The sequence below is a fragment of the Pleurodeles waltl genome, chromosome 5 (assembly GCF_031143425.1).
Source record: "Pleurodeles waltl isolate 20211129_DDA chromosome 5, aPleWal1.hap1.20221129, whole genome shotgun sequence".
NCBI classification, from domain to species: domain Eukaryota; kingdom Metazoa; phylum Chordata; class Amphibia; order Caudata; family Salamandridae; genus Pleurodeles; species Pleurodeles waltl.
The window spans coordinates 113,183,802-113,201,843 of record NC_090444.1 but is presented as its reverse complement, the minus strand read 5'-3'; the positions used below and the strand labels follow the sequence as shown (position 1 = coordinate 113,201,843).

The 18,042-nt window shown below is 42.6% G+C and overlaps 1 protein-coding gene across 2 annotated transcripts in view; it reads right to left on the bottom strand.

Annotated features, from left to right (window-relative positions):
- Positions 1-1,043: 1,043 nt before the first annotated feature.
- Positions 1,044-18,042, bottom strand: part of STMN4 (stathmin 4) — a 31,889-nt gene continuing 14,890 nt past the window's right edge. Inside the window, exons 2-8 of one of the 2 annotated variants that reach the window (XR_011203600.1) lie at positions 14,280-14,361; positions 12,868-12,948; positions 10,089-10,184; positions 8,716-8,921; positions 7,904-8,095; positions 2,809-2,881; positions 1,044-1,530 (exon numbers count right to left, since the gene is read on the bottom strand). Coding sequence is in view for 1 of the 2 variants with exons in the window: in XM_069233748.1 (XP_069089849.1) it covers positions 1,471-1,530; positions 7,904-8,095; positions 8,716-8,921; positions 10,089-10,184; positions 12,868-12,880 (567 nt within the window). In the remaining variant the exon portion in view is untranslated. The remainder of the gene's footprint in view (positions 1,531-2,808; positions 2,882-7,903; positions 8,096-8,715; positions 8,922-10,088; positions 10,185-12,867; positions 12,949-14,279; positions 14,362-18,042) is intronic. The other variant, XM_069233748.1, reaches the window with a different exon arrangement.

The window sequence follows — 18,042 nt, the reverse complement described above, 5'->3', positions numbered from 1 at the left end:
GCTTTTGTGGAGTGTTGATGGCGGTATTGCATTTTTGATGTGTTCTGTTATTGTGCAGTGCATATATGTTTCGAAGTGTGGTTCTTTTGTTAGGTTGTTTTACTGTGTAGCTGTCTAGTGCCGTGTTCTGGTTTTTGTTTGTATGTTGTGTTTTGCTGTTGTGTTTGTGTTTTTATTGTCTTAAGCTGTGTTCCATTGCTGTGTTGTTATTGCTGTGTTGTTACTGTAATGTGGGGTTGTGGTATTGTGTTATTGTTGCATTCCTATTATACCCCAAAGACAACCTTCCTGATTACACACCCACTTTCATGAAGCAGATGGTAGAAGACTTTGCCCCTCACAGGGTGATGCTCACCACCGAGAACTTGTAATAGTGGCAAACTACATATCCGTGATCTGACGCCAGTCTCAGAAGAGAGCCCTATGGAATATGTGGTAATACCTCACTTTTGGGTCCTAGTGGATTCCCCCATATATCAGAGAGGACATTGTTAAATATACATTCGTCAAAAATAAAAGGCGTTGTTTCATAATAGGCATATTAAAACTTCTGCAAAATAAAGCATTTTCTTACTCCTCCATTTCTGCGCCATTGTCCGTCTCTGTAACAGGAAGTGACATCAGAGGAATGAAGGGAAGTGGATCCGCATAGTAATTAAGTAAACAAAGCTGTGAACCAAATGGCTGCAATTTATTTTATTTTGCACCCCAAGACAATGCAACCCCTCTCTTGCTATTCTTGCTGAATTGCAGCTACACTTCCTGACCTCCTATGGTGTCACTTCCTGTTTGATAGGTGTCTAGTAGTTTACAAAATGGACGACGGCCCATGTAAGAAAAGTGCTCAGGCACAAAAAAATAGAAGTATAAGCATTACTGATAAGGAACAACATATTTTTAAGTTTTCTTTAGGTATTCCTGAAGAAGGATCCTTTTAGTGCATGACATTGACAACCTCATTGCTTTTAATATGTTGCAGAAAGGAAAGTAGGGCTTCCGTGACCCAAAAAAAGCAAACGCGTGACCAATAACACCAGAAGACATAATGCAAAAAATCAATGTGTATTGATGACAGGATTTTGGGAAAACATATCTATCTCACATTAGTACACGTCTGAATTTCATATCATGAAGTAACAATGGGAAGATAAATTCACACTGCACATTCCCTGCCCTGGCAAACAGTTTGCTCAGATTTTTAACCCCTTCAATGTTATCACAAAGTCCAAGAGATGGGATCACGGAGAGGATTCTGCTCACTTGCACTGATGGGGCAGACATCCCCCTCCCCCACCTTTTCCCTGGCATTTCCCTCCCCCCACCCCCAAGAAAAAAAATATTAGATGGCTTCACTGATCAATTCTTCACATTCACAGACAAATAAAGCGAAGGCGCGTTCTCTCCACTTCTTATTGTGCATGGGCGGTCCGAACAGCCCGGATACCATCAGTCCAAGTCCTCTGGGAGCTTCTACCTGGAAGCTTCTTCCTTGAGCTCCTTGTTCTTCCGCACCTCTTCCGCGTGTTTGTCCTAGAGGGTTACAGGGACAGAAAGAAATGTGAGTCCCACCAACTCAACCCAACTACTCTAACCACCTCATGACCAGGGGCTGGAGCGCATGGAACAGTGGGTGCTAACCCATCTTGTGCTCGCTGTGTGTATTTGACAGTTCACATATAGCAGACATTGGGGGTCAGATCAATGCTTCCTGTTTGAACCCGGATGCACTTCTTTTTGGGTGACTCATGATGTCTGATAGAACAGCCAAAAGCAGTATGTTAAAGTACTGCTATTTTTTTGTTCTTACAGAGTAGTGACTGCTGAGATCTTGGCATAATCTGCATAGACTGTTGACCAATTAACCTACATTTTACAGTACTTGCAAGGTGGAACTTTAAAGGGCAGACACACACCACATCAGGAAAAACATAAAATACTGCATGTAGTGCTGCAAAATCAAATTTCGGAATTCCCTCAACCACAGATTACCTGGCTGGAGTGTACGAAAACATTGACCCTAATTACAATTCAGTCAGACCAGAATCAAGCGCATTGAATTTTGCTCCGACTGATTATGAATTGGTGGCTTTTCACACCTGCGTTTCCCTCTTGTAGGGAAAGCGTACCTTGTTCTTCCAGCCAGTAAATCCAAAACACACCCAGAGGCCTGCGCATGCGTTCACCATTTACTCATAGCATGCGGTAACTGTATGAGTTAAACCCAGTTGAACTGCAGATTCCATATAGTTCTATGACTAGATAAATCAGTCCGACATGGTAATGCCCCATTCCATGTGGCTTAACTTGTAACAGTGTGGTACTGCGGTGGGTGGACTGCACAGAAACTGTGAAATTTGTACATTTAGGATTACCTTGGCACCACCCAAATTGTAATCAGGGCCACTGTATCAAATATCATTAGGTGGTGCTTGGGATCGCACCTTTGAGCACAGACAGGTATAATACCAACATGAGGGAAGCAGAGATGTAAGGCAGACTGGAGATATGACTAGATCTCTCATATATTTTTCAATTACACAGACTAAAAACAAAGAAAGTCTATCAGCACCATGAGTCCATCCCAATACCATGAAACACTGTGAGATAAAGCATTTACCAACAAAGAGGGCTTTCAAATTAGATAATTTGTAGAGTATTAAAAAAGATTGAGAGGGTACAATATGGTACAGCTTGGAATAAAAGAGGTTTTTAAACTAAACTTTACTACATCGCCACTCACAACAAAGTCATAAGAATACAATGGTGCATGTAAACACGGTTTTTCAGAAAATATTGAGCAGAACTTACAGGGAAACATTGGTGAGTCGAGCCTCATGGTTAGGTATGCAAATTTGCCATGAATTTCACAGGGAAGTCAAGTCTAGAAGCATAAAGTTCATGGTTAGGCGGATGGTAATCTTCTTTGGGTATAACAAACATATGAGCGTGCGTGTGAGATGGAGCGACTGCACTACTTACACATGTGTGGACTATCTTTAATCCTTCATTTCACTCCACCCCCCCCCCAAATCCCATTTTCTTTATCCGGCCGGGCAAAAGTTGCGATTCTCTTGATATGTGTTAACACAATGGTTCATCAATATCATGATGGACGCTCCCCAACTTGGGTTGTCTCTTTGTTATTCAAGAACCCCCAACAAAAAGAGACTGTAGAATTACATAAAGAAGTCAATTCATTAAAGTCATTTTAGTTTGGGTTGGAAAATCTATTTACTTCCAGTGAGAACCCTAACCGGAGAAGATGCTGACTGTAGGGATCTTCTTCTTGGTCACATCATGAAGTCAATGCCGACAACCCATCAAACCTGGGAACCCCTATTCCCTCAACATGCGATGAGCAGATAAACTAGCTGCTTGTATTTTGGGAAACCCTTTTCAAGTGCACAAGCCAGATAACTCATGTCTGGGGTTCAGGCCAAGAAGGACAACGCTCACAAATGTTCCCTGTTACACAAAAGCAGATGACTTTGAATGATGCACCCATTGCAGTCAAACCACCAGCAGGAAAGGCAATGCAAGGACACTTTGTAATAGCCTCATTTCATATGCTGTTTATTATGTCCATATCAGAGTCAACAAATGCTTGTTTTGTATTTTATATGCAGTCTTTTGTAGATGTTTTGATTATGTGTGGTGGGTACAAAGGACTAGATTGAACACTGAAGCAGTCAAGGGACAAAAAAGCATATTTATTTTAGCAACGTGTAACATTTTAAATATGTACCAGCACATTAAGAGATTTGCACAGCATGACAAATTAGAAATCAAACATATCAGCCACTGGATGAAGCTAAAATGTGCTAGGCATTGAGAGCAATGGTTTGTACAAAGGGTAAATATCCACATACTGCATACTAAGTTCCAGCCCTCTGCAACTCAAATGGAGGCAGAGATAAGTGCAAGACAGGCCACAGTGGACATGGTCCCTCTCCCTGCCATCATATCATCTTTTGCCTCTCTGCTGTCTGTTTCTTCCTAGTCTTCTTCAGCCTCCCTCAAGCCTACCTTGGAATATGATGAGGAGAACTGTAAGGTCAACCCTGAACCCAGGGACAGACAAACATATCTCGAAAGCGGGCATAGCTCAGTAATTTGCTATCTGAGCGTGATCCTGATCTTCTGCTTGGATGGCCATCCAAACACCCCGTAGGCCCTTATTCGAGCAGTTACATCAGCATTCACCCACATCCAACCCCCAGATTTTGGGTGAATGCAGAAATGAAGAATGTACATGTCAGTGAATGGGAGGATCCAAAAATGGCATCTGCGCCATCATTTATGGTCCATTAGTAGTCGTTAGTGAAAGGGGAGTGTGCACTGCATGAGATCCATCAAGTGGACCTTATGTTAGCCAGTGTAATAGGTTTCACGTAGGGGGTGACGGAAATTGTTTCAGTTTCCAACCAAGAGGACTGGAGCCCACATTGAAGAGAACATATGTTCACATCAACCTGGCTACGTGGGTCAGGACATACACAGACTACAGTGGCCTTTCACATGGGCGAGAATACTCTGGGTTGTTAATCCATACGGAGACCAAGCTAGATTCACTTCAGATGTGGGGTTTGATCAGCTCTGGAGCAAAGATGTTCAGAGTCCAGGCACAATGACCTGCTTCTGCTTCACACTGCCTGTGCTATAGCAGCAAGGTTATGTCTGAAGTCATGTGTTGAATCTTGTGCCATCTTGTGGACTATTGAAGTAGTGCAGGGAGGCAGGTGTCTACAGCGGTGCTGGGGTTGAAGTAAGGCTGACTTGGGACCAGCAAGAGGTGCCAAGAGGGTAGCATCTGTGGTCAGAAGAGCTACCGTCTCAAGATGCACTTCAGGGAAAAGTAAAAGAGCTGGATCAAAAGCTTTAGCGTCAATGAAATGAGGAACATGGCATTGGAAGGGTCCTCTTATCTTCTCAACCGCCACACACGAAAACGTGTTTTTTTTATCCCTTCATAAGAAACATTTCTAATTTCTTAGCACTATAAATAACAGATATTATTTTATCCAACTTAATGGTGCTCAATTTACAAACGTTGGAAGGGTGAAAGGCTGAGTTAGCCTTGCTGAGATTTGAAGTTGTGACCAGCAGATCACAGCAGATGCCAGTAGCGAGTGATAACTCGCACAGTATTAGTGGCCACAGCTTTGAAATGGTTCAGAGATTTTCCAAACAGAGGCTATTCTGTAATCTCTCTTTGGGCTTGAAACCACGCCCGTGCCACGTCAGTTACTTTCATTGCTTCGTGGACTTGCCTTTTAAAATCCGCTTGCTTTCATTTGTGAAAGGCATGCATAGCTGATGCCTTTTCCGGTGTTTAGCCCACCCACACAGCACCGGTAAAGTACCAAAAACATACGAGGCTCGATGTTTTCAGCCTAGAGTCCGGACTACTTTATCTGTTTATTTTCCACGCAGCGCAATCGTGCTGCATTATTTTTTTTTTTGCTTTACAACGCTAATAGCTCTAACTTGAATAAATGCGAGCAGCGAGACCTGTTGCATTGAAAATGCTTGTCTTGCTCATACTGCTTACTCAGTTACTCGGCTAGAAGCACTCTCGTTTTCAAAATGCTGTACTACAAATCTCCATTTTTGTAACCCATTTTGACCCAGTTGTGTCACAACACGGATCTGTCATTTAAGATGGGTGCTGAAGCGGGAAAAGCGAAGCGTGAGGCAGCGGGGTATGGGACCACCTGAAGAGGCGACTGAGTCTTGTCTGGTGAATGCAATGACTCTGCTGTGCTTGTGTGAACGTGCCTACGTCACTGAAAGGCGGGGATCCCCCTTTCCCAAGCAGACAATACTCCTGATGATCTGCTGTCACAATCCAGACACCCCCGTGGCTGGGGCAGCGGGCTGAGGTGTGATCTGTAAAGTATGTTGTAGCGCCGGAGGAGGCGTCTGCCATGGCAGACATGGAGCTCGCGCTGCATTGTGGGAGATACTGCACCACGTCCCGCTAGACCATCGTGAACAGGGGTGATTTCTGGGTCAACATCTCCCAAACAGAGGTGAAAGTTGCAAGATTTGAGCAGATAGGTCATCTAGGCACTAGAGGGGCACATTTACAAAAAAGAAAAAAAAGGAAGCTGCAGGCGCTTGCACGTTTACGCCAGGGGGGTTTCTAAACGGGGGGTGGGGGGGGGGGCGGTAGATGCCCTGTGCCCCCACTCCATTTGCCCTATCCCTCCCCCACTTGGCACATCAATTTGTCCCATTCCACTTAACAGCAGTGATTGTTTGAGGCAACACATGAGCCTGTTTGCTTAAAATGTTTGAATCTGACTTTGGATGCATTTGAATAAAGGAAATATCTAAATATATATATATATATATATACACACACACACACACACACACACAAACATGCATACAAAGTTAGATTTAACCATCTGTGTGTATGTGTATTATATATAATATACTATATTATAACACACAGGTTTCACTCGTACAAAAAGTGTTACTAATTGGCCCTGAATATCTGAAAAATATCAAAAGCGAACCAATTAACGGAGTGGGGGTTGAGTAAAATAACTGGTGTTCCATCTGTTTAAGCTCTCCGTTTGTCCACGCTTCCCAGTATGCGCATGCTAGATCCTTTCATATATGTACTCTGATTGGAGTCTATTTTTAAACTTCCCGTCTGCTGATGTTTTAGGCATCCCAACTCCCCATCTGTCCATGCCCTTCTACGGTTCCTGTATTTCTATGCTTCCTCTGAACTCGGAGCGGAGGCTTAGAAATAGCCTCTAATACTCGAAGTCAGAATCATTTACTGTTCTAACTTTGTATGATTCGTTGGTTGAAACAAAATTGGAAAGAATACTTGAAGAAACTGGGATTAAAATAACAGCTTTCTCAAGGACATATTGTTGCATGAAGTCGGCAGTGAATCCATACATTAGCAGGGCAACCACCTAGAGATAAAAGGTGGAGTTTGATGTTCTCCCGCCACCTATAGAGAGAAGCTGTCTCTTGATTCTCTCCAAACATTTGTGGACAGTAGCTCCATCATGATGCTGCTTCTCCATATATTGATGGATTCTCGCCCTGGGTGCCTTTACATCAGTGGTAGAGAGAAGATGTACTCTGATAGCATCCAACCACTTATACACATAAGGTGGACAGTGATGCTCTCTCTGAACCTCCACCTATGGCCACAAGCTGCGTCTTGATGTCTTCCTACCGCCTACAGACAGAAGCTGTGTTTACAAATGGGAGGAATGAACCGTCCCAATGCTTATCGACCTTACTAGATGCCAATATCTTAACACACTTGCAAGGGCCTGTGTGTTAGCACCCTTTGTCCTTTACAATTGGGATTTGTGTCAGATGTCACCAGTGCAAGTGTCAGTTACTTGCCCGAATAGGCAACGCAGCAGGTGAGAGATACGTACGCCACAGCAGCTGTTGTAATCTACCATTATACATATAGGATGGTTCAGTTTGATAAAAACTCCTCTCTGTCCCCATTCTTTCTCCCTTCGCCCTTCTCCCCGAAGTCCCTAAGGAGAGTAAGGCCAAGTGAGAATGGAAGAGCAACTTTATGGATAAATGTTCAGGGCCTCTAGCAAACCTGCTGTCGCCATATCTAAAAGATAGCACTTCATACTAAATGGGCCTCCAAAGTACCTTGGTGCCTCTGAATGTCTTGTTGTCATGTTTATGTGTGTCATTGTGGAGAATCATAATTCATGAAACTCTAATCTGTGACATCACAAAAAACATATGATAGCAGTGACATGCTTAGCAGCAATCTGAAGTTACCACAAACGTTTCAATTATGTTTAAGGAACATATGTGCCCAAATCACACTCCTGCTCAAAAACCTGAAAACTATCAAGATTGACATATGAACCTCTCCAGTCCCATTTCAACTCACTTTCTCCTGCAGCCGTTCCAGCATGGCGGCTAAGTGGGCTTCCCGGTTCTCTTTGTTGACCTCCATCCGCTGTGCCAGCTTCTCTTTGGCTGTCTTGATGAAGTTGTTGTTCTCCTCGATTGCTTTTTGGATCACCTCCCGCTCGTGCTCTCGCTTCTCAGCCAGGTGCTTCAGAAGTTCAGCTTCCTGGTACTAAAAGTAACACAAGCCACGTAGATGTGGTTACTGTGGAAAATCCCATTATTAGCATTATCTCCCACCACTGTGGGCCCACAACCTACTTATTGCCCAAGAATGTAACTGCTATTCCTCCTCCTTCCATTGTGGCAAGGTGCCACTCCCATCCACAGTCCTAGATCTTCCCATATCTGCCTCTCAAATGCCACGCCCACAAAGAACTGGATGATATACTTGGAAAAAGAAGGCTTCTTCCATGAAATTCCATATAACTATCTTTCCAATTGCTCTATCATATTGGTTGTTCCTTTTAAGAACATCCTTGCAACATGCCAGTCATTCGGTTTCCCAGGTCTAGATTTATGTTACAAAAACATCCCTAATAAAATTTGTTTTAGAATACATAATTTTTTGTACAACATAAAATAGTCTTTAATATATCATACAATTACTGCTGAAGCAGGGCTACCAAGCAATCGCTCCAATACACACAGTATTTATTGATATACCCAAAACAATAAATTATTGTATCTCAGATATGCCTCCACCAGAAAGAAAACCAAGGTGGAGCTGTAGCCTGGTGCATATTCGCTCTCACACGCTGCCATCGACATGTGCCTTGGACTCATCTTTACCTTCCGCCTCTCCTCAGCGGCCTCCAGCTTCTTCTGTATCTCCTCAAGCGAGGGGTCCCGTCGCCGAGGGAGCGATGCATTGAATTCTGGGATCCCGTCAAAGGAAGGAGGCTTCAGTATAACCTCAAAGGACTGGCCCGAGGTCCGCTTGTTCAATTCGATCACCTCCATGTCTGATATGACACACCAGGTGAGATCCACAGTGTCTGCAATAAAGACAAGGACAGGACTGAGCTTTCATCAATACAAATTCGTCAATTAGGAAAACTAAAATCACACTCTGTTTGCACAATGAATAGAGGGGACTTGCTTATTAGGGACAGTCAACGTCTTTCAGTCAACGGAAGAACACAAAAGAGTTTCTAAGGCACGATCTTATAGAAAGACTTATTTTTAATGCAACTATTGTTTTCTAATGGTTTATGACCAAATTTCATCCTCATATTAGGTAAAGAAAAAAGGGTTATGGAGTTGCTAATGGAGTTATTGTGAATCCATCACAGTTTCTGTCCTATCAAATAGTATCTAATTCAATAATGTCCAAGGTGGATCCAGGAGAATATATTTTAAGGATATCCCCATAAAGTATAGTTGTATATAATGAATGTATATATCACAATCATTTAGATAGAGGTTATCCTGAAAATCTGTCACGGATCCAGCCCTTCTTGCCTCATAAAAGGAACCTGCGTTCTAATTCCTTAGAAGAAGATACATGGAGTAAAGCATATGAAACAGGATGAACACAAATAGAAAAATGTAACCACATCAGAAAAAAATGTAGTTGCTACAACAGTCACTGATAAATTGTTGTTACTATATTCAATGCCCTTTTTAAATACATTTATAATACCACATACATTTACACTATAACAGCAACTTTGCTGGCAGTCCTCTATTCTGTGATTTCTTAAGTTGGCTCAGCATCTTCAATGTAGCTCTAGTGTCCCATTACCAAAGCAGCCCTGGAGAAAAGTTTGTAAAACCAGCCTAAAATTGTCACTAGCAGGCACGCCTTCTGGTGTGTTTGGAAGGATGCCCTTTCCAAAGCAAATTTTAGTGGTCAGCCAGTAAATTTTTTGCCACCACCAACCTTGGTTCCCATCAATGGATGAGAAGTCAGGGAAGAAATTCCATATAATTCAAAGAGAAATAACTTTATAACCCATCTGTTTACCTCTACTTGAGATATATTTTGGCTTGGATTAGAACTGGAGAGCTAGCTAACCAATCAGAGATAAACATGGCAGGTCCACTTGGTAGGCCGCTATCCCACAGGTACGCTGCACCCACCCTGACACTCCTGATAATATTCTCTACCTCCAGGCCACGTGGGTTGCCCTCAAAACCCACAGTGGTAAAAGTCCTCCTACCTTCGTGCGCGTACACCGGGTTCTTCAAGGGGTCGGACAGGAAGCAGGAACAGAACAAGGACATCAGAGGAAGCTCTTTCATCTTCTCTTTATATGCTGTAGATGGAAAAAGGGAGCAGAGGTTGTGGTAACTGATGCACAAATCTACTCAGTCATCACATCTTAAAGCGACAACCACAGACTGTCCAATGTTTTACCAATGATCCATGACCTTGTGAAAATAATAATGTCAGAAAAGAAGGGCAGAGGATGGTAAATTAATAGTCAAGGTGCTAAGTGACAATAGTTACTGCTGGCACTAGGATTACAAGTGATGCAGGAATGGCACAGATCATACATTTTACCCAGACATTTCACCAGCTCAAGGCAAGTGAAATGTACGAGTGAAAAACTATGTGCAAAGGAGGAACAACACGTGGGAATCAGTGCAGAAGTACAGATTCCCGCGTGTTATTCTCTATGGGCCATATGTATGAACACATTTTCCCATAGACATACAATGGGTAAAAACCTTTGATACATCTGGCCCTATGTCTCTGGAACAATATTGTGGTAGATGGCATTTCTGCAACCAATAAGTACACAAACCAGTGGTACCAGTACTTCTGGGTGCAGGAATACCTATTCGTACTCTTGAATCAGTCATAATCAATCCCATAGAGTCAGAGATCTTAAAAAAACAGGTGATGGCTGAGGGGTAAGATGCATCAATCAGTGAAGTGCAGTGCATTATATACTGCAACGTGTGATTCTGAAGAGGATTAGGAGTTTTACGCACAGGCAGTCTTCTGCGTGAAAATTGATCGTGAGGTATGTCCCTGGTTGCAAAACAGCACACAAGATGTCAGTTCAATCTACTGTTCATTCAGTTTCTTCACTCTCAGCACAGCGCAGGCAGCCGAGGCCCACCTCAGTTTCTGATAAAACAAAACCCCCGATGTACTGAGATTTTGCATCAGGGCTGCATCATTTTTGTAGCACAGCCTTGACACAAAATCCTTTTTAGCATTTACTAAAACACGCAAAGCCAATTTTCATAGCTTCGCATGGTTTAGTTCAGTGGTTCCCAACCTGTGGTCCGGGGACCACTGGGGGTCCGCGAAGCCTCCTCAGGGGGTCCGCAAATGCTTAGAAAATGAAATAATATTAAGAGATTAGGTCCCCAGGTTTCAGTAATGACTCAGTAGGGCGGGTCCCTGCATTCCAATAAAGATTCACTGGGGGTCCCCGGGCTCCAGTAATGATAATGTGGGGGTCCACGGAAGTGAAAAGGTTGGGAACCACTGGTTTAGTTAATACGAAGTGCATATCGCTGCCTAATGTTACTTTGCCTCGGGTAAGTATTACCCGGGTGGAGCATGGACATCCCAATTCATCTACCCATGTATTTTGATGCAAACCCAGATTTACAAAGGCTTTCAAGCTCGAGTCTGTGCCAAAATGGTGTGCCTGCTTGACAGAGGTGTAATGTGAAGAAATATATTTATTTTTCATTGTTACTTCCTATTACCAAGTGTGCTGCAATTGGCAGCACATATTGAAAGAGGAATATGCATTTAAAGATTATTTTTCTGCAGCAAGGTATCCCTTCATGCACAAAAACAATCCTGCCTGTAATGCAAGGTGCAAGGGCGCGTGCGAGTGTTGCTAGGTAACACACAGTGCGCCAGCACTGGAAGAGAGCTGCAGTGCGTCATATCTTAGTAGATATGATGCATTTCTGTTCTCGTCCTGTCACGCAGCAGAGCAAGCTGTCTTGCTGCGTAGCATTGCGTGAAGGAAAAGTAAATCTGTCCCAGAGTTTCCCGTGAGTGATAATTAAGTGATAAGACTAAGGGCCTGATTTATATCTTTGCGGAGGGGGTTACTGCGTCACAGAGGTGACGGATATCCCGTCAGCCTTATTACAATTCCATTATAGCCTATGGAACTTGTAATACGGCGGACGGGATATCCGTCATGTTTGTAACAGAGTAACCCCTCCACCAAAACCTAAATCAGGCCCATAATTTAGGAAATATAGAAATTACAAGAAATCTAGATGACGCAATAATCTGGGTTTATACAAGATTACAATAGCATAATGCCATAGTACCCAAGCAGTACGCTACACATCACCAAGAACTAGATCCATGGTCTTTCTTGATGCTGCCAAGATGCTCTGTAGCACGGGTGCACTTGAATCCTGTGAAAGGACTTTAGAAATGCCACCTGGGGTTGGTGAATCCCTGGGTTTTTGTGAAAGCCCTGGAATCGGTATCAAATCCCGCCTCGGGGCTGAATATTTTCACAAGAAAAGTTTAAAACTTTTTGAAATCCCTGATAAGGCAGGAAGTCGAAAAAAAGAAACCAGAGATGTGGTAGTTTGTTTTTTATTTTAAAGTGATACAAGGGATATCCACATTTAAAGATGGAAAGAGGATATGGAGCAACAGTGAGAGGAAAAGAGCATTGAAAGAAATCGTAGGATCGGGGGATTTCCCCTGCAGCAAACAATTATTTATGTTTTTTTGAAATGGGCATTCCCTCAAAAGGATTTTCGTCAACTTTGACAATCATTTGAAATACAAATATCGTCAAAATGAATGAATTAGAGCAAAATTTGCTAATTTTGTCTCAGTTCAGTATCATGCAGCAAGCCACCACTTGCCACCATGCATGGAGACCCCACCTGTTCCCGGCATCAAGATCACACCAACATTCCATACAGGTGAAGGAAAACCCATCAGGCAGGCCTTATTTACTCAATCTAGGTAGAGGAAATGTTCTGGTCACTTACCGGCCAGAGTCATGGCGTTGGCTGGACTTTCTTGCACTACAGTCTCAGGAAAGAAATTATTACACCCAGAGGACAGAAGACCTAAAATTAAGAAAAAACATTATATTTAGAATGGAAATCAAAGTTTCCATGGCAACCTCAACCTTGTTGTAAGTTCGTATGATGTTTCGATTTGGGTCAGCTTGCATTTTAAGCCAAGTACTCCATGGAAACCACAAAAAAGGAGGCAGTCGCTATTCCATCTGAACCTACTACTGTCTCGACAAGGACGGCACAAGTGTTTTAATGCCACAAAACCCCAAGTCAAAACTTTTGATTTTGCCTCGCCTTGACATAAAATTGTGAGAGCGCTGGCCTGCTAGTTGATGAGTGTCCCTGGTGGAAACCCCAGTTTATATTGAATTGGACGGTGGATTATGAAAGCCAGGGACCAAACATGCAGAAAAATCTACAAAATAAATAGTGATGAATTTGCTCTCAACTGGAATTTTCTCTCTGGCATTTTGGTAGATGTTGAAAACCCTATCTGCCCACAGCTGGGTCTAGTAGGAACCATTTGTCACTGGTCATCTCACATGCCGGCTTAAGTTGCCATAAAGACCACCATATTTGCAGTGTCTTGAAATGTATACCACTTACACATAAGTATAGTTGTCATGGAACATGCTCTCAGCTGGGAAGAAAAGCATAAGGCAAAAGTATAATAACATTTATGTAATCTGTGAAGAAATGTGTCTGACCCCCAGGAAAATGGAATCTCATGCTGAGCTCGGATTTGAATTAACCCGGAGACTTCCCAGGGCACAATGGCGATAGAAACATGACGACAGCAGCTTTGTGTTTATGGAACAATTACCCAGCATGCTCTCGTAAGCTGCACAAATAAATCCCCACTGGGAATTGAACTCCTGAAACGGTAGGAGGTCTATTAATCTGAACATGTTGCAATCAGGACTCAGAGGCAGAATCGATCCTGTGAAATGTGAGTGTAATGGTCCTGGAAAGCACAGTTTATGAATCTTTAGGCAGGAAGCTTGCAACGACGACCAACAGCAGCTATTGTGAACCTAAGGGGGGGCTACACAGCCCAGGACCATGCATCACAACTGGGTGGTAAACATCTCAGTGTAGATTCACATTTAAGGATCTGGGATCAGTGCAACTTGGAGATTACACCAGGGTGAATGAGCACTTTTAAATCTAGAACTCTGTAGCTTGGATCAGATGTAAGAACCAGATCTCACAACATAAAATTCTAGACAAGGATTTTTGGATCACAGCAACTTAACAGTTGTGCCAATCTAAATGACTGTTCGAGTGAAAAAGACAATTTATTATTTACTCAAAATCTCTGACTTTTAGGAAAGAGTACACCTTTTTATGGGCTGCAGCTTTGAAAACCTAGACTGTACCTTGTCTGCTTCCGATGATATTTTCAGGATTTCGGATTTTCTTCTCTTCTGACTGAAAACCAAACGTTTAAATCAAGTGTACCTGATGGGCAAGAAAACAAAATTTGAACAAGATCAGTGAAACATACTGTTTTAAATGACACCTTCATAGAAGCATGGCACAACTTTCACATTTCCCATGGTCGTCTTGAACCTCTACATATGTCTTGAGTAAGAGGATGGTAGTAACAGGAAATCTGCCCAAAAATGTTGGATTTTTAAAAGGACTATGGAGACACAAGGCTAAGTGGGATTTTTTTTATTCAGTATCTCAAAATGATTATGACCTTTTATAAGGGACAAATTATATGTTTCCACAGTGCATGCATACATCCAGAAAAACAGAATTCTACAGTCAGCGGGAGGTGTCCCTCGCACTGCACATACCAACAGAAATGAAATAATTGGAATATTATAATTTTGTCTGCACCGCAACCAGTCTTGCCACCCTCTTTAGATTTCCATCAATATTGGGCAACCCCACTGGCAAAGACTCCTCCGAATTGTCACATTTTAAAGTCAACATTGCTAGATTATGGTATATTATGTTATTTAATGTCTTTTTACACTTTGTTATGGTATGGTATTTTATGGTATTGTATGGGATGGTTTTGAATTTTGTGGGGCACAAATACTGTCAACAAGTGGACTCCTGGTTCTGAAAAGGACAACATTGACATGATAAATTGATGCTGGCTCTTCGCGTTCTGTGGAAATCAATTTATGGTGGAGCAGGGAAGCCCGCATCAGCCTTCCACCTTTCTCAGGTCCAGATAAATGTGTAAGCTGAATGCCACAGGTTTGAATTATTGGACTAGCACACCTACGCATGTGATGTTAGCGGTGGCCTACTCTCAAGATCCAGTGGGATGTGATATTCTTGAGTACCTCAATGTGGTGATGGTCAGTCTTTACACCTCTCTCTATCCCTTGTCCTGTGCTTATTACTTCAATAAATGTCCAAATGTGCCTTTTATTACCATGCGTTCCAGGCTATCCCCATCCTATGCCAGAAAGAAGGTCCCCATGTACAAAGGCCGCGCCTGTGACCCAGATACTCAAGCTTCTGTTTCATACCATCCTTGTTGGAAGAGTACCAAGTATCCATTTATAATGACTTCAGGAAGGAACTCAAATATATGTTCATCATTCTGCCCAATAAGATGTCAACCAACTGCATCCTGCTGTGCTACTTTTCTGCAACCTATACATAGGTGAGCTGATACTGGTGTTTGAGATGAAGCACATGAAAAGATTAATCTGTGTATCAAGGAAATATATGAAAATATTAATTACAAAGTATTAATCAGATGGGTTAGAAATAAAGAGCAGAATTTATTTGTGTTAGTTTATTTTTGAAGTCACTGTGAATGGAACCAGAAACACTTTCAAGAAGGACTGTATGAACCTGTAGCACCACAAGTGTCTAAGTTGCGAACCATACGATACACTTGCACTTTAGTGGGAAGTGTATAGTCCATCATAAGATCCAAGCTCCTAAGAGAAGCAACCATGGTTTTTGTCTAGCAAAGCAGGCCAAATAACCACAGGTCAGAAGGACAATGAGTGAACTGGACACGTGGTGACCTCCCATCAGATGGAAAACGATCCGCTGCAATTATGCCCAATGGAGGACCAAATTATGTTGCAGAGTTTAAACTAAGCATAAAGAGAAATCAAATTATGAGGCATAATGCAGCATTTCAGCCCTAATATAATTTCACTATTTTGACATTTTAACACACAATATTTCGGTCTCTGCAAATCTTACAGCTCATTATTACCTGTTTAATAATTGAATGTAATAATTAGTAACTGAAAAGTGTCCAATTAATCTTTGCAGATGGTCTGCTACTGCATGGTACCACGCAATTATGGTGCTCAGTGGTCACGTTGGATCTGTTTGAACTAGAAACAATTGTTTTTTTTTCTTCAAATCTGCAAATTGTGTTGCAGAGGATTCATTATGATGCAAATGAGCATGCCCATAATTATGTGGAAAACACAGTGGGCACAGAATCTCATAATTTCAGCGGCCATGGGCACAATACATCCAACCTTACCACTCTGTAACTACGCTTATAATCCTGGCAAGTAGTGAGTCACTCAAATGTCTCTCTGATTAAGCACACTATAATTGTCAATGATTATATAGTTGTTCTTTGTAAGCCTCGATTTCAAATAGCCCGGTGTACAAAAGAGTCTCTAAATTTACAAAATATAGAAAAGCCCCATCAGTCATCTGCAAATGCCAGTGTTATCAGGATCTGTGCAGAGGGTGCGCTGAGAGGAAGCATCGTCTGATATCCGCTGTCAGTCCTGGTGAGGAGCATATGGGCGGGCTATATTTAATCCAAGGATTCAGTGTCACATGCTAGCGTGCTCTCCAATTTGACAAAAACAAAGCTATTTTAAAAGAGTTTAACATCAACTGAGATTTAAATAGAACGCTGCTCTCACCACCAGCAACTGAGCTCTATTAATTTCACTGCCCTGATCACTGATACCCACAAGATCGATTTTCCAAGGTGTGGGGGATGTTTCAGAGGCTTTTTTTCGTATCTTCTAGGAAAATGTGTCTAAAAATAACATTGTCCATGAAAAAGTTTGGAATAATTCCAGACTTTCCTTCTTGAAATTGATGGCAAACAATGTAGCCACTTCATCCATTTAGAGGCTTTCAACTCTGACACATGGTGATTTTCCGGCCTCGGACAGAGGTAGCTCTCCAATGCGTCTCTTGCCCCGATATCACTCTAGTACACTCAGTGGCCGCGTAGGCTCAATTTGATGCAGCCGCACTTATTTGTACGACGGTCAGCGCGCTAGCTATCCACAAACTAGGTTTTCATCTTGTCTCCAACAAAATGCCATTTGACTTGTCCCGTGCAGCTCTGCCATGTTTTAGTTTGAGTCTGGACAAGTGCTGGCTTCTTGCTGTGCATTGATCTACTTCACAATCATCTGGCACCTACCACACTTTTATCCTTTCCTGCCAGGTTTAGTTTGAGACCTACTTGTCATGTTGAACAAGCACATAACGAAGGCTGCCTCCTTATTAAGCGGTTGGTTCTTCAACTTCAACATGATGTATTGGTTCTTCATGTCCCTCTGCAGAGTGGTCAAGGTGATGACCTGGCCATCTCATCCTCTGAAGTGCACTTTAGTATTTTAATATAAATTTACACATGTATTACAGTGAGCACCCACCCCAGTGATCCGTCCACCTCTGTCCGAAGTCCCGGGATAGGCAGCTTTTCCGATATCTCCTCCTGCTAGACAGGTGACCACACGAAGCTGATTGTAACACACCAAAGTCACATCCTCTTCCCCTTCATCCAACACGTCACAGGTGCTATTTCACAAGACAAGCTGAGGAATTAACTACTGCACCAACACACTTCTGAAACTATTGGCCAAGCTGTTGAACCTCTTCCCTTGAGCGTTGCGATCTATTAAACACCAGCCTCGCCTCTCCCCAGCTGTGCGTCCTCACTGCGCCATCGATTGGACCACAGCTGGAATAACATGGGAAACTTTTCTTTCCAGAAATGTCATCCGTAAGCCTGATCACCAGTGTGCACCTGAGCACAGCAGCCACTTACACGGCTGCCCACCTCCAGCGACAGCCTTTTACCCTAGAGCTGCGCGTTATCTTCATATCCTGCGGACATCGAAGCATCTCCAGTTATTCAGCCCTCCCTCTTCCAGTCCACCAATGTAC